Source organism: Scophthalmus maximus, chromosome 18 (assembly GCF_022379125.1).
Source record: "Scophthalmus maximus strain ysfricsl-2021 chromosome 18, ASM2237912v1, whole genome shotgun sequence".
NCBI lineage: Eukaryota > Metazoa > Chordata > Actinopteri > Pleuronectiformes > Scophthalmidae > Scophthalmus > Scophthalmus maximus.
Genome location: NC_061532.1, coordinates 17121547 through 17148438, shown reverse-complemented (window position 1 = coordinate 17148438; position 26892 = coordinate 17121547). Strand labels below are relative to the sequence as shown.

The 26892-nt window shown below is 42.6% G+C and overlaps 2 protein-coding genes across 10 annotated transcripts in view; both read right to left on the bottom strand.

Annotated features, from left to right (window-relative positions):
* Positions 1-882: 882 nt before the first annotated feature.
* On the bottom strand, positions 883-19020 carry LOC118290532 (dihydropyrimidinase-related protein 5). The gene is made up of 14 exons (XM_035618300.2): positions 18866-19020; positions 12585-12699; positions 11890-12039; positions 6845-7003; positions 5603-5782; positions 5417-5485; positions 5052-5096; positions 4881-4956; positions 4643-4799; positions 4408-4549; positions 4053-4195; positions 3751-3958; positions 2536-2713; positions 883-2437 (listed from the first exon to the last, which is right to left on the bottom strand). The coding sequence occupies exons 2-14, from the start codon at positions 12693-12695 to the stop codon at positions 2352-2354; spliced, it is 1704 nt and encodes a 567-aa protein (XP_035474193.1). The 5' UTR covers positions 12696-12699; positions 18866-19020; the 3' UTR covers positions 883-2351.
* A 1558-nt stretch (positions 19021-20578) lies between these two features.
* The window catches only part of LOC118289847 (DNA (cytosine-5)-methyltransferase 3A-like), a 41754-nt gene continuing 35440 nt past the window's right edge, over positions 20579-26892 (bottom strand). For 6 of the 9 annotated variants that reach the window (XM_035616945.2, XM_035616955.2, XM_035616949.2 and 3 more), the window contains 2 exons: positions 26625-26743; positions 20579-26238 (listed from right to left, as the gene is read on the bottom strand). In XM_035616945.2, the coding sequence (XP_035472838.1) occupies positions 26097-26238; positions 26625-26743 (261 nt within the window). In that variant the 3' untranslated portion in view covers positions 20579-26096. The remainder of the gene's footprint in view (positions 26239-26624; positions 26744-26892) is intronic. The other 3 variants (XM_035616952.2, XM_035616953.2, XM_035616951.2) reach the window with 2 other exon arrangements.

Genomic DNA, 26892 nt, shown 5'->3' with positions numbered 1-26892 from the left:
ATAATAATAATAATTATGAAAAGTGCTCCATAAATGAAATTTATTATTATTATTATTAATATAGCATCTTCATAAAACCTGTAAAGAAATTTTGAAGCTTTCTGTCCATTTATTATTACATTGACTTATATTTATTTATTCATTAAGTTTCTTCCTTGTTTTTATTGTAACTCTGAAACAGTGTCAGAGTGACGATTATTTCTGAACAGAAACTCAATGCTCAATCAAAAAATAAAAAAATGTTTTTAGTATTGTTTAATATCAGCATTATTGTATAGTAGTAGTAGCACTAACTGTTTTTCACGATTAATTGTATTTTCAGTCCAAAGCATTAAAAGATACATTTTGACCATGTTAATTTCAGTTCTATACAATAAAACTTTTGGACAATGCAAATCTCGTTGAGCTTTTTAAGAATGTGATATTGCTTTTCCTTACATTTCCTTCTGTTGTGTCCCATCTTCTAATTGTAATGTTATATTCCTTTACAGACAGCTTCATTTTTCACTCTTTACTTTTTTACTTTATATTTTAGATACAAGTTAGTTTTTTTTAACACTAGCATATAACTTAAGTACTATAGTTGCACCTTTAGTACTTTTATTTGATTTTTTTTATAAATCTATATAATTTATTTGCATGTGTGTAAGAATAACATATTTAAATGTATTTTAGTGAATACTATATATTAAATCTAATAAGAATATATCTTGAGGCATAAACATTTCTATCTAATCTTTTCATCTTGTGTTTTTTCTATTACATTTGTATATGAAATAACAGTTTTTTAATTACAAAAATTCTACAATTTTTTTTAAACGCAGTAGATTCGACTGGGACGACAAATGACAGAACAACAAGGAAGGAGAAGGAGCCATCAAGTGGTTTTGTTTTCACTTTATTCTTTGCAGTTATTCTTGTGGTAAGAAACAAGCAGCCACTTACAGATTCAACAGGTTCACTGTCCAACACAACAAGAGTCTACAAACACACACAGCCACTGACCGCTAACGGTGCCTTCAAAACAACAAATCCATCCAACAATAAAATAACGCTGTTGCGGGTTATCGTTAAAAAAACAAAAACAGCACCAGTTGTTGTGAACCTGTGTCGTTCAGGGGGAGACTACAAATCCTCCGTCTCCACGCGGTGCTCTTCATGCAATGGGTGTCGTGTGGCACGGGTGATTCACATTGGCACATTGTATTCTTTCAACTAAAAATGAAAACAAACATCCTATATATATATATAGTACACAGGCAAGGAGACGTGTATAAATATAATACTGTGAGGCAGGAATGAGACCAGTGGTTTTTCTCTTCAGCCTGTGCAGCTCAACCTTCCTGCTCCGAGGAGACAACAGCCGCTCTTACAACATTTCCCATTTTATTTTTCCCAAACAAAAGACACTGAACTTCTGACTTCCTGAACTCCTCAGGGTTTTAGCACCACGGAGATGACGTTTCCATGACAGCAGTGCACCACATTTAGCTGTTGTGGGACCTGAGAGGTACAGTAAACCCCACAGGTCTCCAGGTCCTGCTGCGTCGCAGGTGAGACTGTGGGAAGTTTCTGGAAAAATGTGCGGTTTCAGTCGAGAGGCAGTGGAGTGTAAGGATGGGATGTGGAGTGTAAGGATGGGTTGTGGTCTAATAAGAGAGTGAAATGTGTTCAGAGCAGTCGGATTTCATCACCACACACGGTCGGTTCGTCCATTGGAAACACAAACACTGTTAGAGGAGGAAACCCACGGTTTGGCGGCAGGAAGCCGAGCGCGGCGGGGCGGTTTCAACACAAACAGAATCCACACACATCGTCGTCATTATGAGTCTAAAGCTATGGTGTCTAACAGTGAACTGTATGCTTGTGTGTGTGTGTGTGATGGGGGGTATAATAGATATGTCACTGAATCAAGTTCTACAGTTTTTTTTTATTTTTTATAATTCGGTCGACATCACTTCAGTTGAAACCATCAAAAACTGTACTGGTTTTGATCTTTCACAGCTTGTTTCGTTGTTTTGTTTTTTTTCGTCACGGGATACGAGCAGGGTGATGATGAGCAGACTTTATCAGCGTTCGTATGGTCAGGTTGAATTTGGCAAAAACATTTAAATTCATATTGTAGCCCTTCACTCTCGTGTAATTTATCAGATCAGTCGCTCCAATTGAGACACAAATTAGATTTGTCACTTTGGCAAATCACAAATGGTCACTTGGGTGCTGGGATTTTATTTTCCGCCCCTCAACGCAAATTCTGCGATTAAAAAAATCAGTGCAGTTTTTCCTGGTTGCTCAAAAATATACAAAACACAGGAGGCTCGGACGGTTACGAGGTCATCGGCATCAGCGATTTACCAGATACCGCTGGAGCGGCCGCCGGGAGGGGCCAGGATCCGAGCTGAGGACCTCTTCGGGATGTGGTCGTCGACCTGCGACCCTGAGAGAGAAAAATGCACAAAAATCTGTCAGTTACACCGTTGAAACACAACGGAAAAATGAGTGAGGGATGTGGTCAGTTGTTTCCCAGTTGCATACCCGAGAGGCTGAAGGACGACTCGTGGAGGTCTCGGACCCCCTGGTGCGCCCGAGGACACGACTTGTTGGACGCGTCTCCATCTATCGGGCCCAAACCGAGCTCCTTCTTCAGAGTGTTCGCCACCTTGGCCACGTCGCCGGAGTACGGATCCCTGTCAACTCCTTTGTAAGACTGAGTCTGAAACAAAGAATCAACAAAGTAGATACACACAGACACAAGGCAAGAACATTCATCTCATTCTATTCCTTTTCAGAACTTAAAAACTTGGTTCTTCACTTAAAAAATGTCAAATCCCTAGTAAGTTTAGTAGTATGATGGAAAAAAGAGTGATAGTCAGGTCTTAGTTCTTTGGGATAAACTAGACATTAAAGATTATGTCTGATACTTGGATTAGAAAACATGATCATTCTGAACAATATTATCTATTTCAAGTCAAAACGATTTTTAAATCTTTTTTTCTAATATACGGTTCTCTGATTAACCTTTCAGACCTGCCAACTCTATGGATGTGAAGACGACATTACATGACATTTATTTTACTTTAATGTTCCACAAAATTTCACTCAATTAGATTATTACAGGACCAGATTTACACTTGCTAATTATTATGCAAATATTCTGACAACATGCGTCTACTGTAAAAGTTGCAAGACAAAGATAATGATTTTTATGATTTCTATTAAAACCAGGAGGGAAATGTTGAATGGAAACAGGAAGGAATCATTAAACAAAATTAATCTTTAAATCCGACTATTTACTTTATTATTTTACTATTTGCTTTACTTTGTTTTATTTTTTCCGATTCTCACGCGTTTTTTTAATATTTAACAGAATTTAGAAAAGATTAAAAACAAACACAGGATAAGAGAAAATAATAAATAACAGGCAGAGAGCACATTGAATAATTCACAGACCAGTTTGCTGTATAAATCATCCAGTGCACCTAAAATAGAGCAGAACCAAAGTGTGCAAAGGCTGAGACGGAGGTTTTTGCAGCAGCAGCAGAGAAGAGAAGAGAAGAGACTGTCGAATCAATGGAGACACAGTTTGATGGGTGCGTTCGCCGTCAGCTGATGGAGCACACTACGAGCCCTGGTACCCAGTGGGAACCGGTTTACTTTTAAGTGAACACTTTCATCATCCGAGCACATACAGTAACAGAAAGTCCTCAAATCCAAAAACACTGACGTGGATGAAGAAAAACCGAAACAAACCTTTTCTCGCTGCACCATCTTCTTGTAGAGGTAGTCAGGGAAAGTGCGCTGCGCGTAGAACTTCCCAGATCCCTCGGCGCACATGAACACACCGTTCTCGCACACCAGCCGTCCGCGGCTGATGGTGACCAGGGGAACGCCGTGGCAGCGCATGCCCTCGTACAGGTTGAAGTCTCCGCCCTGCACCTGCGTGCTCACGGAGATCGTCCTGCACCGGGACAGGGGAGGCCAATTTACACCGGTGCCGTTTTTTGTTTGTGAGCCACATTGTCATGTTTTTTTAAAATACAACCACCACGTACCTCGCTGCGTCTGGATCCCAGACCACCACGTCGGCGTCGGCTCCGACGATGATGCGGCCCTTGCGCGGGTACAGGTTGTAAATCTTGGCGGCGTTTGAGCTCGTCACTGCCACGAAACGATTCTCATCCATCTTTCCCGTGACCTGCAGATATGTGAATGCGCATATCGTTAATCTATGACATACTTTCTTTACTACTAATGAGGGACTTTCAGGATCATTTTTTTGGGGAGTGGCGGCGGGGCCGGTCTGAGTTGACCTTTGAGTTGAACTGGTCTGTTCCATTTACTGTCACTCAAATATGCATTAGATCTTGTTTGCAGGTTGATGCGTTAGTGTGTGTGTACTGTACGTACCACTCCCCTCTCCCAGATGACGCTCATCCTGTCCTGGACTCCAGCCACCCCATGGGGGATCTTGGTGAAGTCCTCTTTGCCCAGCGCTCTCTGCTTGGTGCTAAATGGACGGTGCTCTGAAGCCACCACGCTCAGAGAGTCACTGCAGACAGGATTATGCGTGTTCAGTTATGTAGTTATTTGTTTACAAGTATTATTAGTGCACAGGGTGTGTGTCGCCACTGTTTGAACGTACTTGGCCAGCAGGCCCATGAGGTAGCTGGGTGTGTTGGGGTCGAGGCGGAGAGGAGGGACGATGACGTGGGCGGCGGCGTGAGCCCAGTCCTGGTGGTAGTACTGCATCCCGTTCAGCACCGCGTGAGCCACTGTGGTCTCTGCATGAACCACCTTACCTTCAGGGAGAAAATGAAAAGACAGAGATTATTATTATCATCCTCCTAGCGTCTCCATGTTCGTTGTGTTTTCGAACTCACCTTGTATCTTAGCAGCAGCAATCATGTCTCCGGCAGCCACGCTGGACACATTCACCAGGTAGATCGGGCAGCGGGCCTGAAATCACAAGAGCATCCAGTCATTTAATCACTCACATACAGAACGTCTGCTGATAAACAGGGAAGTTAAAATGGGCTGTCGTGTCCGTTTACCCTGTTGGCGATGGTGACGGCTCGGTGGGTCGCCTCAGACTCCAACTGTCGTCAGGAGAGGGAACAAACACAGTCACACAAACAGTCAATATCCATTGATAGATTCTTTAACACAAACTTCTGTCCAATCAAAGTTTAAAGTGAGCACCAGAAATCCTCATTTGTTTTGTCCCTTTCCAATTTTCATTGTCAACAATAACCTCAATTCTCCTAAGTTTAAGTTAAATTCTTTTTTAATGTTTTTTGGTTTTTTTAAGTGGAGAAAGCAATAAAGGAAAATCTAAAAGAAAGTTTACTTATGATACTTCCTATATCTAAATCAAAACATAAAAAAGAGATAAAAAGATAACCTCTGATGAGCTTACCTCCTCTGGTCGACTGATCTCGATGCCCTCTGGTCCACTGATGCCCAGATCCAGAGCCTCTTTGGCACCCTGACAACACACGACAGTTTCAGCATGCATTCAGTTTAATACTTAATCTTTACTCAATGTGAAAAAACACAGTGCAGTCTTTATGATAATTTGTCAGTTTGTTTGTGGGTTTTGCACCTCCGCCACCAGCTCCCCGTTCTCGGCGTGGACGCGTGCGATGGCGCCGATGTCCTTGCAGGTTTGCAGCGTCTGGTAGAGCTCCGAGTCTCTCAGCATCATCATGTCTTTGTAGGCCATGTACATCTGGAAGGAGTTCACCCCGTGCTCCCTCACCAGGGTCTCCATCTCGTTACGCACCTGGTCACGGGGGCCAAAAGTCAGAGGTCGAGAGATGGGTTAGAATCGTTGCACAGGAGCAAATCGTAGCTGAGGTTTGTGAAGTCTCACGAGCAGACATTAGGCAGTGGGAATGACTTTCTCTCTCTGAATGTGTGTCTGTGTGTGTGTGTTTGTTATGTGGGGCATGAAATGAGCTTGGAGAGCAGCCAGAGTGAGATCACACTGCACTGACAGAGGAGACTGTCATGGTCTCACAGAGGAATGTGCAGCGCAGGAAATTCTATTACATCCACTCAAAATGCAAAGGGACATTTACACGATCTTTAGCAGGTAAAATATTCTGACAGAGCTTGAGTAAAAGAAGGGTTTAAAGATCACTTGAAAAAGCAGATAAGAAGACAAAAATTAAAAATGCAAAGTAAAACATTTTATAAAATTGTTACCACGTCCATATTCTAGGTTAATTTTATTTCCATCTTGACAGAATTAACAAGACATGTGATTAAAAATAGTAAACGGACTCACAGACTTGTGGATGATATTTTCTATAAATATTAGTATATATTTTTTATATTGATATCAGTCATGAATTAATATAACAGGTGCCCTGTCTTTTTTCCCAGCAATTTCTGTATCCCTTTAAAGAGGATTTAAAAGAGGTGAAGGCTCATTGCACACTTCACTATAGACGATAAGATGAAGCACGTTCACAGCAGATGATGCAGCACAGACATTTAAGCCACAGGCAGTTGGTTCATTGACTCATAGAATCTGCCTAACGTGCCCACTGAGCCTGTGTGTGTGTGTGTGTGTGTGTGTGTGTGTGTGTGTGTGTGTGTGTGTGTGTGTGTGTGTGTTAACCCAGTTTGTGTTAATCTAGGTCATTACACATATCGCCCACAAATGAACGTGATTTGGCTGCTTTGTTATTCGTTGTGTAAAGATAAAAGATTGAGGGGGCTGGCAGAGTAAAGGAGGATGTCTGTTTGTAAAAAGAGATGAGGAAGTGTTGTCCAGGGCGATCATTGGTCCTGTGACAACCTGTGTGTGTGTATGTGTGTGTGTGTGTGTGTGTCTCACCTTTGGTCCCCACCAGGTCACGCCGACGTGCAGGGCGTAGTCGCAGCACGCCTTGGCGTCCGCCAGAGCTCGGCAGTTCTCGTAGGCGTCCAGCAGGGAGCAGTGCTGCTCAGGCAGGGCCAGGGCCATCACCATGGTGGTGCCACCCATCAGGGCCGCCTGGGTGAGGTGAGAGGGAGGATGGAGGGAGGGAGGGAGACAATGGGAGGCAGAGGGAGACAAAACAGAGATTGATTAGAAAGGAAAAACAATGATCCCACTGTAAATCACACTATGAACTGCTTTGTCCTCATCATACGACCAACGAGTTACTACTTAATGAAACTGATTGATGAAGCTCACGGACTGACTGAGTGACATGTGACACTTTGCAATTCATTTTCCCGACGTTTAAAACAGTGTCTGTCCAAATGTGACATCACACAAATAAACTATGATAAAAGCTTTTATAAAGAAATGTTGTCTTAAATGGGAAAACTGGAACTTTGGCAGTAGAAATGATATATTTGTCATCAACAAACACATTTTACGTGGTCAAGCTTATAATAATTATATCCCTATCATAAATGTCCCTGTTGTGGGACGAATAAAGGAATATCTTATCTTATCATATAATATTTAGATAGATTCATAAAGTACATGTCTATTCAAAAATTTAAACAATAGAGAATGATGAAATGCATTTGCTTAAAATACTTAATGTCACTGCATTATAACTATCAGTCTAAATGTCTATGAATTTTAATAATGTTTTTACTGAGTTTCCCTGAAGAATCTCTTCTTGGTTTTGCATTTACAAAAAAAAAAAAAATCTGTAATTTGGCCTCTTTCAAGAAAATATTAGGAAGCTGAACTTTGTGGGAAATTACTTCTTAGTAAATAACAGTTAGTAATATTAAAATCTCAAAATCTGTTTCAACAGCAACTCCAACACAGCAGCAAACTGTAAATGTGAAAAGGAGGCGAAGGCGTCGCCTTATGAATAGAGGATGAAGGATGAAGGATGAACGTGGAGGAAAGGAAGAGGTTGAGAGAAGGGAGTCGTCTCCTGTGTCTCGTCTCAGTCGGCCGAACGGTAAATGCACTTTTGTGTAGCCATGACAACAGATACTGCTCAGCCGTGTCTGCCACGTCCCCACCCTCCTTCTCCTCATCATCCTCCTCTTCTGGGGCGACTGCATTGATGCAGTCGCCCCATTCAATATCCTCCACCAGTGTCAAAAACAGGGAACAATCACTTGTGACACAGTCGTTCACCTGAATGATATGAGAGTGGATTTGAACGTGACAGCGCGGCGACGACTCCAGACGTGATGCAGACGGAGGCGGGATCATCCGTTTATTGAGTGACGGCCACGTTGGCCAACGAGCCCCGAGGTTTTCACATTATCATAGTAACCAGACTGAACAGTCTGCAGCGTCAGCGGCATCGAAGGTCTCTGCATATGTAGTGTCATCGATCACTGTCAGGGTGTGAGGGTGTGTGGGTGTGTGTGTGTGTGTGTGTGTGTGTGTTTGTGTGTGTAGTCTCTTTACCCCTGGAACAAGGAAACTGTCTGCTGCTTGAAATCTCTTTCATCCTTCTCTTTTTTATTTTCTTTTAGTCTGCAACTGTAACTACAGTCACTGAATAAACATCTAATTTTAGACTGTTTTAAATGATAAAACTGATCTTTTGAAATATCACTGACAGGTGGTTAATGTTCACTGTACATCATCAGTCCTTCAGTTCTGATGAGGCCGTTTCTAACTGGTGTTGCTGAGCAGAATGAACCCAACACAGTGTAGAGACCAAACTAACCAGGTCTTATGTGAAGTATTTGAGAAATCCTACAGTTTAAAAAAAGGTACTTATTAAAAGATCTTAATCTTTATCTCTCTTTGCCCAAACAGATAGTTTTTTTGTCTGATACTAATCAAGATGACAAAATAAAAAAGAGTCCAAATTAATGTAAAATATCTTATAAAAGGATTTCACCTCTACCTTTCATTTATATAATGTTATGGTGACGCACTTAAAGGCACCTTACATTTAAATAATTCACTTAACTTACTGCTTAATATCAAAATTATGTAGTTTTGAAATAAACAAACTTAGAGACATTACTGTCATACATGTTTTTTCCAAGTTAAGGTAAGATATTCCTTTATAGGATTATTTATTTAGGGGGAGATTTAAGGGACAAAAATTAAGGGGGAAAATCTGTTTTTGAGAAATGAATGGAACAACCAGTCCCACAGTTTAGTGGTTCATAACCTCTGATCGAAGATTCAACAAAACCTCATGTAATCATTATGCTCTGAAGGCCACACAGTGAAACTCAGGAAATAGCTTCACATGCAAATAATTAGTTTTTTCTGTTATGTGTTTGATTTATAAGCAAACAAACTGTCAACAGCCATTAATATTTATTTTAAAGGGTTTTCACATGTTTGCAGCTGCAGTGATGAATTCCTAACGCTCGTACAAACACAGATTGATTGTTTAATTTAGACTCAATATAATGTTAAACACACTTTGGTGTCATTATGTTGAAAATATCGCATATTGAGATGATGTGATGGTTTATATTACACCCTCACATCATCTCATGTTCATGGCTTTAATGTAAAAGCTCTTTTGTCAACCCAACATGCTGCACTTTGCTTCGACACAGTACTGATCGTTGCCTGCAGAGCTAAAGTAGATGGTGACACATAACCCCCCCCCTCCAACACTGTTTCAACATGACTCCCCCACTCTATTAAAGACCCCCGACCCCATACTGTGAACATAATCCCCCCCCCCGACAAGAAAGTAAAAACAGACAGAGGCGTGAGAGGGGGAGAAGTGGAAGAGAGAGACAGTGGAAATGTGTTTCTGTTGATGTGAAGAAAATATCCCACAATGAGCATTAGTTTGATATGGTCATAACATTAAGATAAATATTCATTTACGTAATTTACTATAAGGTATCTACTATTTTATTATCCATTAATCAAACCAGTTGCACCACTGAAAGCTAAACAGCAAATCAGCTAAAGGAGGAAAAAAATGCTCCTTAAAAAAAATCTTGCCCTGCTGGATACTGTATGTAAGAAAAGAGGAGAGACAGTGAGTGTGATTGAGATGTCTGATCCGAGAGGCTGGATGTTGGAGAGGCGATCGGTGTCAGACAGATCACCACTGCAGCTCTGTGATCAGCCTCTATCAGCTCCACATTACAGCTGCTCAGACCCGCAGTGACATTAAAAGCATCTCTGCAGTGTCTGCTGGGGAAACTGTAGGTACGGCATGACAGGCCGATAAGAAAAAAACAAAACCCTGATGCGGTCCAGTGCCGTCGCTCTGAAAGTCTAATGTGACGGGTGTGATTGATCAGTGAGAGCGGCTCGAAGGTAGTGGCAGTACAAGTACAGTATACTGTATTCTGTCAGTACAGGTAGTATGTTTTAATTCATATTTCTGTGATGATGTGATCTTGTGATGCTTCTGCAACTCTAAATACTGTCGAAAGGTTTTCAGTGGATGTAATGGTCGCTGACATAAGAGAAGCTGGTGTTTTCCCCTTTCGAACGTCTCCAAAAAAAAACAACGAGTGTGCTCAAACCACCAGTCTTAATGCCAGCATGCAGCAGGAACTTAACTTATCTGTTAAGCGTACAAACAACACGGTTTCCAAATCTGGACACAAAACCTCAAAGCTGGTCTCTATCTGTTACTTCTTCATACTTTCCTCTGTTAGACCCTTGTGCCTTAGTGCAGATCAGGGGTGAGACAGAAGGGGGTAAAGCAGAGGAAACAGCAGGGAAGGAGAGAGAGAGAGGAGGAAGGAAGGAAGGAATGAAGGAGAGCAGGAGATTGAGCAGACTGTTACAAAACGATAGGAGGGAGGAGAAGAGGATGCCAAGGGGGAAATTGTGTTGTTTTTTTTCTTTCTGTGGGCTCATCGCAATTGCACACGAGCCGTTGCCGCGGTAACCTGTAACCATAGGGACCGCACAATACTACCCTGGTCGTACAGTACGTGCACACACACATTTGTGATTTCCACTCTCAAGAGTGGGGGGTTAGTTGCCATGGCAGCGAGGTTAGCGGGCAGAGGGTTGGTGGATGTGGGGGTTGCCGGGGTAAAGCTGGCATACGGAGGAGGACTCACTCTGCCCTCCAGCCTCGTTTCAACCGACGCATCAGCTCCGAAAACTGCAAAATCCTTGCTTGTCATATCGTCTTCCTTAAAATATTCAAAACACATCGGCAGGGTTTTAAAAAAAAGAAACGAAAAGACACTTGAAGTGCTTCAGATCTCCAGATAACCACTGGATGTTCTTCGAGGCCAGTAATAGTTCTGAAGAGAAAGAACACAGACCTGATAGGTTGGGTGGATGAACGGAAATAATAAGTGTCACGGTAACTGGAAGGACTTTCAACACTGATATAAAATATATCACAGTATCTGAAAAGTTATCTTTTCAAGAAACAAGATAAATCTACGCTCTCATCATTACATTATGTGTTTGCCACACCTTCAGACATCCAGCATTAAGCCAACGACTAAAGCCTCAAAAAAGATTGCCAGACAACAACAAGCAAAAATAAAGCCCCACAAAACCTTCCAAAAAAAACATGCATGCGGCTGCAGGCGACAATTAAACTCCCTCTTTTGAATTTTTAAGTCGCCTAATTATTAAATCATCCTCTTGGCTCCGAGGTCTCGAGGGATCACACAGGGAAAATATGCCGGGCGTCCGTAAAGAAATGAACTAAACAAAACCCAGCGTGAATGAAGACCGACTGAACAGCTGTGAAAAAAGACGATGAGTCTTTGCTTTCAACTAGAAAACTTGTGACAGCTGTTTGGGTTTGAGTCCTAGAGGGGTGGCGAGAGAACATGTGTGGTCATTAGTCTTGATGATGAATGTCAGAGGCTGAAAGGCGGCGATGAATATTTAAATACAGACAAGACAGGGAGAGAGGGACAGAGAGAAAAGTATGTCTGTGTGTTACAGCTGTCTGTGTTGAATCGTGTGTGTGTGTGTGTGTGTGTGTGTGTGTGTGTGTGCACCTTGGTCCCACTGTAGAAGTCGTCCTGGATGCTGGCGTTCATGAAGGTTTGCTGCAGATGCACGCTGGTGTCAATTCCGCCCGGCAGCACCAGCTTTCCGGACGCGTCAATTACCTTCGCCCCGCCCGGAATCATCAGTTCTTTTCCAACCTGCCAGAGACAAAAACCAACAACACCAAAAAATTACACGACTTTATCGTCCTCATGACTGATATCACATCTGAGCAACAGAATACACGGCAACTGTAAAGGACTCTGGGGTATCTATTAATTTTTTGCTTTCATCCAGCTAACACGAAGCATCTTACTGTATGTGTCCTTAAAATGGCTTATTTTCCAAGCTACAGAACTTCTTGATATACTGTACAAAACCTTACACATCACCTTCTGACATCAACTCTGTTGTTGTGATAGAAATAGCTGCGTCTTTAGTTTTTCTAGGTTTCTGATAGAAAAAGCCTCCTCTTCACACCGACCGAAGTCTGTGAGCTAATTATAGCTTCTCGCTGTCGTCGTGAAAAAGCCACAGAGTTCACTGAGTCGTTCGTTCCGTTCGTTTACCGTGATATGAGTCACACTAACAGCTGGGGATTGATGGGAGAGAGAGTGTGAGTGTACGTACTTGTGCCTGAAGAGAAATAAAGGCTGCACTAGTGCTGTTGGAATTCTCTCTCTCGCGTGTTAACATGGTTTACCTGCTGAATGATGCCATTCTCAATGTAGACGTCCGCTTCATGGGTGAAATCGTCATTCACCACCTTCCCTCCCTTGATGAGGATACGCATGGACCCCATGTTGGCAGCCATAGTCCTACCAGAGGAGCAAAAAGAGAGAAATTATACGTGGGAACAGCTATAATAACCAAGAAAATGCTGCTGCATGAATCATTTGCTGTGTTTGAGTCGCAGCCCAACTTGAATCCCATTGTTGCAATCCTGAACCCTCCAACCACCAAGACATTTCCAATGTTTCATATCATACATATTATTTGTTTGATGTGGATTTCACAAGAAACAGTAGGTGGAGGTTCAACATTTGATAACATTCAGCTCATTACTGGGGAAAAAAGAAGCGTGATTAAGTCTGATGAGACCAACAAACTGGGAGAGGATCGTCCACAAACAATCCTCTGTGTGTGTTTGTGTGTGTGTGTGTGTGTGTGCGTGTGTGTGTGTATTCTGCATGGATGGCTGTATGCAATGTGTTTGATGGCCGGACACAATGGCCTCCCAGTCACACAGAATCAAGTCAAAAAAGATGGAGGAGAATAGAGAGAGGAAGGAGAGGAGAGAGGAGGAGGAGGAGGGTGATGAAAAGAATAATGAGCAGAGGAAAGATCTGGAGCCTGAAATTCGTACCTCCGCCCGAGTTGGGATGATGGTGGTGGGACATGAATGTCTAACTCGTTTTTTTTCCTGTTTGTGAGTTTAGGTCAGTCGTCACTGGGCTGAGTAACAGTGAACTCATAGGTGGGGTCAAGTTCAAATTCAGTTTGATTAGTAAGAAAGGACATTTTTCAGAATATATTCCTACCATCTGAATTTCTCTGAGCCATTCCTAAGATTATTGCTTCGGGATTGATCAGAAAACATTTGGGATCAGGTCAGAGAAAACTAAGGGGGAAAGGAGAGATTAAAAAAAGACAAAAAGAGAAGAAGGGGTAAGAAGGAGACGGTTGTGCGGAGATGAATGGTAAAGTGATTGTGGTAAACATGGTCGTTGTGGTGGGGGGTTGCCGTATGGAAAGCGGTGCCCTCAAGGCCTGGCAGCCACGATAAAAGAGTGGTTTCCCAGGAGATGGGAACTGGAAGTGCTTTCACTGGAAAAAGGCTAAAAACACACACACACACACACACACACACACACAAACAAACAAATGTGTGTCATGGCATGGTGAGGCATACTTAAACAAGACTGATTTCCCATTTGAAGTTGAACTATTATAAAATCAAAACGTGCACAGATGAAAACGTCGGTGTCATTTTAAATAAAATCCCACACTGCATGACCTTCTGACCTTTCATTGCCCCCATCAGTGTCAATATTTTCTTTGTTGAATATCAGAAAGATAAGTCAAGCATGATGGAGAGTCAAGCTGACGCCAATAGTCGAATAATTAGATAGTATATTAAATGCGACAACAAATCTGGTGACGTTTTCTCATTTTCTGTTTTATATCACGGAAAACTGGATTTTTCTTGGTGCTGGGACAAAACTGGAGATCTGACATCATCACTCTGTGACTGACTGTTACAGTTTGAAGCTGCTGCTGTCAATGTTTTCCAGTCACAGCTCCGCGGTATCACCCACACATCCGACTGACTGACTGACCGTGTGTGTGGGAATGGGAACGCTGACTAAACAGAGCACTGCGCGGACACTGGAGGCTTTGTGCGTGTGTGTGAGGACTGTAAAGCCGAAAGGAAATATAAGTCAACGTATGTATGTACAGTAGTTGACATTCGGGACAGTGATACCTGTAATACTCACAAACGGACAGTAAAGCCCCTCCAGTTGCTCACAGGAAGGGGATAATAAAAATCTCAGAGCCGTTGTAGGTCATCTGTCAACTACTCTGTTGTACTCTGACTTGATGGATGATGCCCCGGACACGTATACTGTCATTTAAATCCTATCAGATTATGAAATAAGCATTTGTTTTACAAGATGTCATCACTCGTTTTCAAACTCACGTCCACAACATTTTTCAAAGAGTAGATCTAAAATATCAGACGAACAGAAAAACACTTCTGCATCATTTGCCATCATCTGGTAAAGAAGGAGACAGATTGGTTACTCCTCCGTCTCGGCAGGTTAAACCACAGTTTTGACCCTTCCTGCTCTCCATAGTCAGATATGTTGTTTTACGAAAGGCCTGCAAATTACCATTGCCATTATGGATTAATCTGATCAAATTATTCTTGATTAATTGGATAGAAAATTGTGGAAAAACGTCTGTTAAATATTTTATTCACCTATAAATTTAATGTAATCAGATTATAACAGCAGATTGTCACATGCTGAGAAAAAAGAAAACCAGGAAATATTTAAAATTTTTGCTCCAAAAATGTAACAAAATTATTTTACTAATTCATTAATTGACTAATTGTCTGCATCTCTGATATAAAGTATGGCCACGTGAAGTGTTTATTGTGTAGGTGTGTTGGGCTAACCATTATGAATCAGCATCAGATGTAAACTAAATCATAAAAATTCATGTTTTGTCCTTCAGGGATATGTTTTGGATTAGAAATATTCAGACTTGGTAAAGATGATGAGCGTCAACATGAAGTGATTAGAGACGACGTGATGAAATCCGAGGCGACGTGAAGCGCCGTCGGGGGGAGCAGCCGCTGGTCTGCGTTAACACTTGTTCTTAATGTCAACACCATCGCACAGCGACGTCTGTGTCTTTTTCACACTTAAAACAATGAGCTGGCTTCATGCGGACGGGAGCGTCACATCAACGGGAAAGGATGAGTGTGAACACGTCTTAAAAAAAACCTGTCTGTATAGCCGGTGCTGTGTCATAGCGGGTACGACACACACACACACACACACACACACACACAGTGACACACACCAGGCAGCATTTCTCACTTACCCTACCAGCTGCTGCAGCACACAAACACGCCCACACACACACATACACACCGACACACACACACACATCGACACACACACACACACACACACACACACACACACACACACACACACACAGAGTCACACACAGAGACACACCCTCACTTCTCTAGTCTCCATGCAGACAGTTTTTTTTAATGGGGTGATAATTCATAATGAATGAGGAGCAGCAGACAGACTCTGTTCAGACAATGTCACATCATCACAGTGTCACACAGACACACGGCTTCATGACTGTGGAGTCAAACCAGACACACTTTCACCACTTCATAGTTTGTGTTTCAGATATAAACAACATCATTGTTGTGCGACAAAAGCGATTCTGATTCTTTCATTGAGGAATGAAAACTACTAGCTGAAGAGTCGACTGAAAGAAAATGTCTTATTGGCATGTTTAAAATCTCAGAGAAATTAAGAGTCTTCCGACTGCGATGGAGCAAAGTAAAAATCTATTTACAGAGAAAATGTTTAAATGTGACACGGTGGCTTTTGAAATCCTCTGACGTCTGTTTCTGCACAAGTGCAGACGACATGTGTGGCATGGAAATATGTGTGTGTGTGTGTGTGTGTGTGTTGTGTGCGTGTATTTCTGTCATAGGCTACCTTTGGGGACACATTTCAGACTAAAGACCAGTTGATTGGGGACGGCAGACAAAAGATGTTAAAGTTAGGTTAGGGTTATGCAAGTGGTGGAGTAGTAGTGGTTTGGTCATGGTTGGGGATAAGTCACCATTAAATCAATGTAAGTCTATGTAATGTCCTCAAAAGTTTCCTATGGCCAAATGTGTGTGTGGGTGTGTGTGTGTGCGTGTGTGTGTGTGTTGATGCATGGTGTCAGTGAGAAGAAAGGAGTAGACAGCTGCTGACTCCTGCTTAATCTGCAGAGTAATCGCCAAAGGGAGGGGTAGTGTACTGTGTGTGTGCACACAAGTGTCAGTAAGAGTCTGTGTGTGTGTGTGTGTGTGTGTGTGAGAGAGAGAGAGAGGGAGAGAGAACAGCAGAGCTATTTAAAAATACAGAACAAACGTGCATTAGACAAATTTACAACCAAAGGGAGATAAGAATAGACATGAATCACACACACACACACACACACACACACACACACACACACAAAACGCTCACAGAGAAAGAGAGGTACATAGGGTTGTGGGTGCTGCTGGAGAACTAATAGACCATTAGTGAATCGCACACAGATAAACAAACAATGACAACGGCCATAAAACTAACTGGGGCATCACTCCTGAGGATTAGGGGCATCTCTCTCTCCTCTCTCTCCTCTCTCTGAAGGATGGACAGGTGTGTCCCTCCCTCGTCTATTACTCGGAAAACCAGCGAGGAAAATTCTTTAAAAAAAAGATTCTGAGATCATTTGATCTTTGACCCCCCCCCCTAAACCTTCTCTCTGGTGACACCTACAGGCAAAAAAACACCAGCGTTAATGAGAACATTTAAATGACATTAACTGATCATATTAATGCTCGTCAAGGGGATGAATCATTTGGATTCTAAATGACCGTAGGGAGGGAGGACGTTTCCATTTTCGTGCCACCGACCAGACGTACGGTACGTTACACGATTCGCTTTGCTGCTGTTGAAAATCCTGATGTGCTTCAAAATTTGACCTAGATGCCAACAGCTGCTGCACAACTTTATTTATCCCCCATTTACAGTACATTGGGTGCCTGCATAGACAGATGTGCTGGCTAATAAAGAAAGTATAATTAGATCTTAAGGCTCTTGTACTTTTACAGGGGGGGGGGGGGGTGTATAATGATCATGGCAGCCCCCATTGGTGGTGCGTTGAAGGACTGGTGCCACAAACAAAGTGGACGTCGGTTGGTCAAACAGAATCTGAATAGTAGGATTCATTGCTACATTCTGTCCGTGGCATTCCAGTTGCAACCTCTGTGTTTTTTGAGTTGTGAGGTATGTTGGAACACAGCATCGCTAGCCGACATGAGGTCCGCGGGTGTGGTAAACGTTTCCATGGTAACAGCGAGAATATGAATCTGATTTTCACACCCCGGAACCTCACCGTCGACCTCTACAGTAACTGTACCAACATGTGAACTCAACACAACTCTGGTTGTACATTTACTTTGGTCCGTTAGATATCATAAATAAATAAATTCAATAATCATTTCATTGCAGTTTTTTTTACCATTTGAAAGACGAGAAGACAAATGGATGATAATCATGGAATATAGATGCAAATGCACTGGAATGTAGCCTGCAGAGGCCAGCAACAGTTTGCATTGTTTAATTTTTTGAGTATTCACTGCTCGGTGCAGCGTGGAGCTTCGTCGAGCACCTTGAAGGATCCTTCAACCAAAATGATGTGAAGGCTTCAACGGCCCCTCGTCCACAAACCAGAGCAGGTGGTCTGTGTGCAAAACCCTTCATAGAGAAACCATCAATGGGAAGAAGAAGAAAAATAAAGGGAGGGGGGGGATAAAAATCACGTCACCCTAAACCACCACACGCACGATGGTGTAATGTGCTCTCACGCACAGCAGCAGGCTCGTTCGTATTCACGACCACTGCTGCAGACCCTCCTCTTCATCACCAGCGTTACTCAAGGTATTTGGTCGAACTGAGAAAAAAACGAATGGCTTACTTACGTAACGGTACACACACACACACACACACACACACTCTCACACACACATACACACACACATCACACTGAGCCTTATTGGACCGATGGCACGTCACACACACACACACTCACACACATACACACACACACACACACACACACTCTCACACACACACACACACACACACACACACACAGGCTTATAGCACGGATGACACGTCAAATACATACACACACACACACATACACACACAAACATCACACTGAGCCTTATTGCACCGATGGCACGCCACACACAGACATACACACACACACCGTCACCACAACATGCTAGCTTGCAACGTACGACCAATCTTCTTGTATATGGATTTACGTGATATTCATACACTGCCATAAGAAAAACATTTTTTTTCCCCAATTGGAAAAGAGACGCCTCGGTCGCATTAATTGATTGATGAGGTGTGAACGACAGAGACACATGAATTATGAGGCTGAAAATGTAAAAAAAACAAAAAAAAAAACGCAGCCCAAATCTAGATATTAAGCTAATTTCGCGTTAGCATGTGAACAATTTATTAACGGACATCAATCGGTTATTAACGAGAGATAACGCATCCGTTTATGGATCTGAATGGGAATATTAACGATAAAACCCACCGGTGTTTGTGAACTACGTCTACAATAAAGACATTAAGCGCTGACATTTCAATATTTGAACGTGTTTCTTACCTTTTTTATTTTCCTTCCCGTTTCCAGAATCGTCCCCAGCCGGACACCGTCGCTCTCCGTTGCCCAGCAGCAGCCGAGTGCGCGAGGACAGCTGGCACAGCGCGAGCTGCAAGATGCTGCTTCGCCGACCAGCCGGCGTCGGCCAATCAGAGGGCGTCTGAGCCAGAGCCCAAAGGGAAATCTGACCAATAGGAGACGAGATGTGTCCACACACAGAAGGGGGTCTCCGCTCTCAGCAGGCAGGGGCGTGTCTCCTGCCTCCGGTGCTGCATTCAAGTGCTGTCGGAAAATGACCACAAGTGATAATGCAATTTTTTAAAACGAGCAACTATAATAATGAATAATAAACTATTAACCCAAGCCATTATAAATTATTCCTGTATGTATTAAGAAACCATTATCTTGCACAACAAAATCTACGAATTATTTTGTTATGTTTTATGCTTTTTCTTTTGATATTTTATGTGTTATCTGTAACATTGCTAATAGATTGAACTCCTCTCTCACCTTCATGTAATGATGAAATTTATGGGAAATTTGTCGGTCAAAACAATAAAATTGTAATTCTCTGTAATATTTCATAGCTAACTTATGAACTGATTCATCTCAATCAACAGCAGCAACAAATATCATCTCTGATTGGTATTATTTTCTGACCTGCAGCACATGAACGCTGCGCTTTGGGCAACAAGTGTTTACAAGGAGCACGTGAAGGCAACAATATGGAGCAGAAGAGCCACAGTGTGGAGACGGGACACGCCCCCTTGGTAGCATGGCGGACTGCTGCTGCTGCTGCTGCTGGGAATTCACAATTAGCAGTTAACAGAAGGTGTAGATCTAAAAGACACTGGCTGATAAATGACTGGATATTGCTTAATACATTTGATAAACTTATATACACAAGTTAGAAAATGAGGAGTTCATGAGGTGACCCCCTGAGCTGTGTGCTCCCATTTTTCTCTGTATCACCAAATCTATGATCTTAATTATGATAAAAATTAAGCACTAATTTTAATCCCGGCACCCTAGTAGCTACTGTAAGTGAAATGTGTGCATGTGTGCCATAGACAGTGATGTGTTCACTTACACGTGCGTGCTGGAGTCCGGGTTTGTGGGAATTGGAGCCTTGCAACTCTTAACGTGTCAATGGTCGACAAAACCCCACAATAGAGTTGACAGAGAAATAAAACAATGTCAGGGCTGCCCAGTTTTAACCTGCCATCATTTATGGGACGGTAAATTATTCAATCGCATTTTTTTTTTAGCAAATTTAAATACATTTTGGATGAAACAAGGGGAATGTATCCTAATGTTAGAGACCCTGCAGGGATAAACTGAAATTAGGGGCATACTAACTCCAAATCAAGTTAATAGTACATAAATAATTCAATGATCCAAAAAGGCAATGTTGGGCACAGTAGGTCAACTCCCTCCATCTTCAACAGCGTCTCGCAAGTTGACAAATTGGCAGTGGAAAGATTTTTGATCGGTTCTTTACACACTCCAACAACAGACGAGTAAAAAGCGTCACTGTGCTCATTTGATGTCAGCAAACTTTTCTGATTCTCAACCGAGCCTGAAGAGGGAACTGACATCAACCACAGACGAATAAGTTAGAAAGAAAATCATAGAAACAGACCTGAAAAGTTACTAACACACACACACACACACACACAGAGACAGTTACATAACTCATGAGCCTTTAAGGCGAAATCACAAGAAACAGTCCTTTTTTTTATTCACGGTTCATCATCTTACATTGTTCAAGTACAAAGTTAAAATGTTTTTTTTTTTAATTAGTTCATATTCATACAAGAGTAAAATAATAATAGTGCCTTTTTCATTACTACGACAAACTTAAATACAGTCATTGTAAAGACAAACTTGATTTTATATTCCTAACAATATATTTTTCTTATTTTCAGATAAAATTTTAGCACCTTTTTGAAACACCACCAGGTCCTCCTTTTTTTTCCTAAAAGCTCATCTTTCATTTAGTCCATGAGATGAGTGTCTGCATGCGCCACAGCATTGTGTTCGTAGGTGTCGTGTGTGTGTGTCTCTGCGTCTTTGAGCGTGTCAGTAACAGTGTTTCTGTGTGTGTGTGTGCGTGTGTGTGTGTGTATGTTTGTTTGTAAGTGTATCAGTGTTTTTAAAACAGCGCGTCGCTCTGCCTAAAAGCTGTCGATAGGCGAAACAGAAACACCATCACCGCGTCACCCAATCGTTTAAAAAAAACATAGACTCCATCCCTCACGCTTCCTTTCCTTCTTCTTCCCCAGACTGCACTCTCAAACAGACACGTGTTGAAATGACACCGCCTCTGTCGATAGGGGAAACAAAAAAATGAGAGGAAAAGAGGCCAAGTGGTTCCCAACTTCTTTGGGGGTTTTGTGTTCTTAAGAAACTCAACCTGTTACAGTCTGTGATGTTGACGTTTTCTGAATTCAAACTTTTAAATACGAGATAAAACTTAGAAAGGGGGAAGACTGAAAGATTAACCTTTGAATCATCTCGTGACCCCGTCAGACTGATCTTTTCTGGAAAGGTTGGGAACTTATCATTTGTTTTTTTTTACAAGGACGTAATCAATCTCATCTCTCTGCACATTAAATATCATCGTTATTGGTGCAGCACGAGTTGGACTGACACAGCCGAACACGGGGAAGTGAAGAACCCGGCATTACATCATTTTTCAGTCCAAAAAGAACCGGTACATTAATTGATTATGAAAAGAATCACTAGTTGCAGCTTGAAGTAAAACTGTCCATTTCACTCAGAGCATGAAAAATCAGAAAGTTAACTTTGAGTCAAATACTTTTTTTTTCCTATTTGGTTGATGATTCTGTTTTTGGAGAAAGAAAAAAAAAGTTTGGGAACCAGTGGCAACTCTTTTTTTTAAACTTAAAAAAAAAATGACCCTTAAATAAAAACGTTCCTATTGATCCCACTCGGCATGAGGAACTGTAATTATTGATTAATTTATTCCTGGTTACACCTCAGCCTCGTCGACCACACTGGGCGTCACTTCAACTCGTCTCGTCTCTGAGAGCGCCCTGTCCCCGCAGCTCGTCGCTTTCAACAATTTCTCCCGGCTTCCTTGGATACAATAGAACAAGTCACTATACTAACTGTAATATATGCTTTCTCGAGCCCCCTCGCTCTCCCCTCTAGGCTGAGACTGAACTGAACTGAGCACCAACCTGGAACAGTACACACACACGATAACAGATTATTATTGTAATATTATTACCATTATTTTTATTATCATTACTCCCTAATCTAACATGAAATCAGAGATTACACTGACTGACTGACATGCAGCACCTGGGGGTGGGAGAGGAAGGGATTTAGGTGGGGGCGGGGGGCGGGGGGGGGGGGGGGGGGGGGGTGGGTTGTTGGGAGCACCAAGCGACTCAGGGTGGTGATGTCACACCCGTGGGCGCCGTGGGAAGCCTGATGGCAACAGGCGGCCGGCAAAAACACAGTGTGTATGCTTGTGTGAGTGTGTGTTAGCGATGTGTTTCGCAGCGGTCAAGGAGTTCGGAGAAGCGTGAAAGTCGGCACCATGTTTGCAGCAAAATGTGTGTGTGGTTGTGTGTGTGTGTGTATGAGGGACCTGCATGACTGTAAAAAAGAGTTTAAAAAGCACCTGAAGGTTGGTTGTAAAAACGGAGAGAGGGTAAAACTTGTTGGAAAAACACTTTGAACCTGCTGGTTTACTGTTGTTTTGCGTAATTGTGTACGTGAATGTGTGTGTGTGTGTGTGTGTGTGTGTGTCCAGTTGTTGGCTGGTATCTGAGGAAGGTCAGCGGATCGGAGGGCTTCCTGGAAAAAGATGGTCGTCTGACGACCAAAAAGCACCAGACTGAAAGAGATGACAGCCCTGTCCAAATAAAACATACGACGTTTGAACATCATCATGCGCTTGGAAGCGTTTTTCATCACATGTCCGCCGCGCCCGGCGACCATCCCATTTTCTTTATCCGCTTGTGCCTGTTCAAGGTCAATACGGGGGGGGGGGGGGGGGGGGGGGGGGGCGAGATGGTCCCAGCATGCATTGGGCAGAGGAGGTCGTACGGCCGTGTCTGTGAAGTTGAGGAAGAATGTGTTATTTATTCAGGGCTATCTGTTCCAGTCGTAGGAAGTAGAAAACCAGCATAGTGTCTACAGAGCATAGTTCTGCCTCTGGTTTCAGTGGACGTCGCCGCGAAAAACGTAACTTTTGTTGGTCAACAATGGAGCTGAGGCACGAGAGATTCTGTAAAATACCCCACTGACTTCCTTCTGCTCTCTGTCCTGATGAAGTGAGCTCGGAGCAACCTCGCCGGGTAGAATTTAATTTAGAGCTGCTCATGAGGAAGAAAACCTCTCAGAGTTTAAACTCATTGGATGGAGCCAAAGCCTGGAATACTTTTTATGACAACCCACTTTTGCTGGTTTTTCAGAGGTGGGTATGAGGAAAATATGGGCAGAGGAAGTTATGCAGGCTATAAGGCATTGATTGGTCAGCAGTTGAGTTTAATCATGAGCAAAAAAAAAAAGACCACTGGTGGGGAAGCGGCTGTAAATATATTTTTAGTATTTGATTGTGGAAGGTTGGTTTAGATGTTGTAGATTCATGAGAAAATATGTAAAAATTAAGATTCATCTTTTGTCGTCGTGTCTGGTGATGCTAAAATTAGATTTTTCTGACAAAATCTAGAAAGGATCATTGAAATCGGGTCAAGTCAGGGTCATAAAAAAGAAAAATATAACATATATATATATATATTGGCTGCCATACATGATTTTGCAAGGTCAGCGTGTACGCTGGGTCAGATACAGAGACAGTGCACAATGTGGCGAACGCTCATGATGGGTAAAAGCTTACAGCTACAGAGAAAGACTATACCTCATATTTACAATTCACAGTAACCGTTGTTTGGGACGAGACCACTGTAGGATTAAAGTAAGAGTCCTTCGTCACTGCCAACTCAATGAAACCAAGTGTGCCTACCAAACAACCTGACTAACTCTCCAGGGGAGTCAACAACATCCAACCCTCGGCCTGTGAGACCAGAGACCTGATGTGAGAAACCTACGGCTGCAGCCACGACGAAAACAGTATTATTCCAACGCTGCGCCGTTAAGGTGAACATCACAGTCGTGTGAGCAACAGTTATACAACAGTAATAGATGAGTTACCCAGCATACGCTAAACACAAGGGAATAAACCCATTGTTAAAATGCTACAGTATTTCACAGCGTATTCACCAAAGCCTTAGCTGAGCTTAATATACAATCACTGTCCAAAATATCGCAAAGAAAAATAATACTCAAAACAGTACAAGGCTTTAAGAAAGCTAACAAGTGTCCTGACCACTGAGATACATGCAGTGAGATTCTGTATTAAGGACTAAGAATAAAAGTCGACTTTACTCTTAGTGTCCATTATGATCTGACATTAACTCTGTGAAATGAACACAAAGGAAGGTTTTACCCCAACACGAGTGAGTGGCCTTGTCATGCACTCTGTCTGTACTGCTTCCACTAGTTATTGTTGACTTCCCACTATGATATTCATTTTTAAAAAGTATTCTCCTGAAGTTAGTGATACCACAAGGCTTTTCTTTATAAAACCACGGGAGGACGACTGTAGCAGCAGGGGAAAATCCTGGGAAAAATATAAAAACAATAGCAGAGGAGGAAATAACCTCAAACAAATATTTTAGTTTAGTATGTCATGTTACAGGGGGTTGCTGACCATGTTTTAGACCGAAGTGGTCTTACACAGGTGAAAGTCAAAACCTTGACTTAGCCCACTGGGGTTTTCCTCAATCACTGAGATTTTTTTTTTTTTTTTTTACTTCCAGAGCAGCATTTCCTCCAAGGAACAGAACACATTAGAATCTGATTTAGACCTAGTCGCGTTAAACAAGACTCCCTAACAACTCTATCCGTCTTGCACACTAACACCTGACATTTTTGATAACTCATGGACGGTCAACCTCTCTCGGCCCGGCGTCGCCTCTAAATGAGGTGGTTTGACTCGGTCGGGTAAAACAAACGTGCAGCGACCGAAACAACCAGAGACACGTTCGGTCTCCAAGAGCACCAAAGACTGTGAAAGTGTTGTATTCAAGTGGCACCATTTGGACTCTTTTCACTGCCTGACCAGCACCACGAGCATTAACTGGTGTGTGTGTGTGTGTGTGTGTGTGTGTGTCTTATTATTATTTCTATGTTTGTGTTCATTGCACTGTAAGATACCAGCAGCACTGTCACTACACATGAACAGATGGAGTTAAGTGTTATGGTTCAGAGGGATTCAGTGGTGTGTTGATGAATTCAGAGGGATATTAAAAACAAAAAGTTTAGCATCTTTGTCAGTTTTGCCCCCCCCCCCCGCTACAGCGACAGAGTAAAGCCAGAAGACATCAGTTTCAAGGCTGGACAGGAAGTGTGTGTGTGTGTGTGTGTGTGTGTGTGTGTGTGTGTGAGGGTTTACAGCACAGAAACCCTGCACCAGTGTGCGTGTGTGTTTGTGTGTGTGAGACGGGTTAAAGCACAGAAACCCTGCACCAGTGTGTGTGTGTCTGTCTGTGTGAATCACTGACTGTAAATAAAGAGGGATGAAGTGACAGCTCCCAAAAGTGAAGAAAACATCTTGATCGCCCTCTGGTGGCTGGTTGCAATAAAAGGTCATAAACCTTTACTAAAGTTTTTTTTTTGGTTTCTGTCGTTTTACGTATTTATTATCACACTGATACTGAATGGGCGAGCCGTCGACATTGTCGCCCGCGCCCCCCCCCCCCCCCCCCCCCCCCCCCCCCCCCCCTCTCCACCCTCTTGCTCCAAATGATGGCACCAGCACAAGATGGCGGCGCCTGTACCTGGGATAGTGTGGCTTCATTTCCGTACACTGGGAGGAAAGTGGAGACACGTCGTCCATCTTTATATACAGTCGTCAGCAAGGTAGCACCAAGGGGACTTAGGTGTTTGTACATGTGTGTGTGTGTGTGTGTGTGTGTGTGTCCGGTCATCTGTGTCATCCTGCGTCAGCCAATCTCCATGTACCAGCTGTTATACTGTGTGTAGTTATCTCGGTGCGTCTGTCATTACATAACGTTTATGTGTGCACGCGTGTATGTGTGTGTGTGCATGACAGGGAGAGAGAGAGAGAGAGAGAGAGAGAGAGAGTTGGTGTGGGTGGGTGTGTGTGTGTGTGTGTGTGTGTGTGTGTGTGTGACTAGTTGCAGGCGAAGAACTCTTTGAGCGGAGCGAAGAGGTGCCTGATGACGGGGACGCTCCAGGATCGTCCCAGCAGCCTTTGCCTGGCCAGACGACTCATATTGGACACGTCCGTGTAGTGGACGGGGAAACCGAACACCCTGGAGACACACACACACGGGTCAATCCATTATTTCAGTTTGGATAACAACTGAGGTTCGTCTGGAATTAAAATGTTGTTTACACTACAGTGTGTTCACAAAAACACCAAGGCCACAGACTTCAAGCACCTTCATGCTCATGCTCCTCAAATTCTTCTTTGATTAACATATATGCTCAGGGAAATGTATTTCCATTTTTATTATCAGGTTTTTAGTTTAACAGTTAATACCTATAAAGATTTTTATAGGGAGAAACAATGCAACAGGTGGACAGAAATGTGCTGTACTTCTTGTGGGTAAAACTGAAGCTAAATCGTTCATTAGAGCCACTCTCACATACAACAGGTTAGAGACACACACGCACACACGGACTGACGCCACTGTACCTTTCCATCTCCGTGCACCAGAGGATGTCCTCCTTGTTGTCCATGAAGACTGGGAAATGCTCATCTTTCCCCTGCTTCACAGAGTTGGATCGTGTCGTTATCGTACGCAACTTCTCAAACTGGAATTAACATCCAGAAGCAAACACACGCACAAACACAGACACAGACAGACACACGCATCCTTCTTTTAATCCTACAGCTGTCCTCCTTTTGTGAAATCTAAAATATGAATAGTATATATATATATACGAAAAGCGGCGGTGATCAA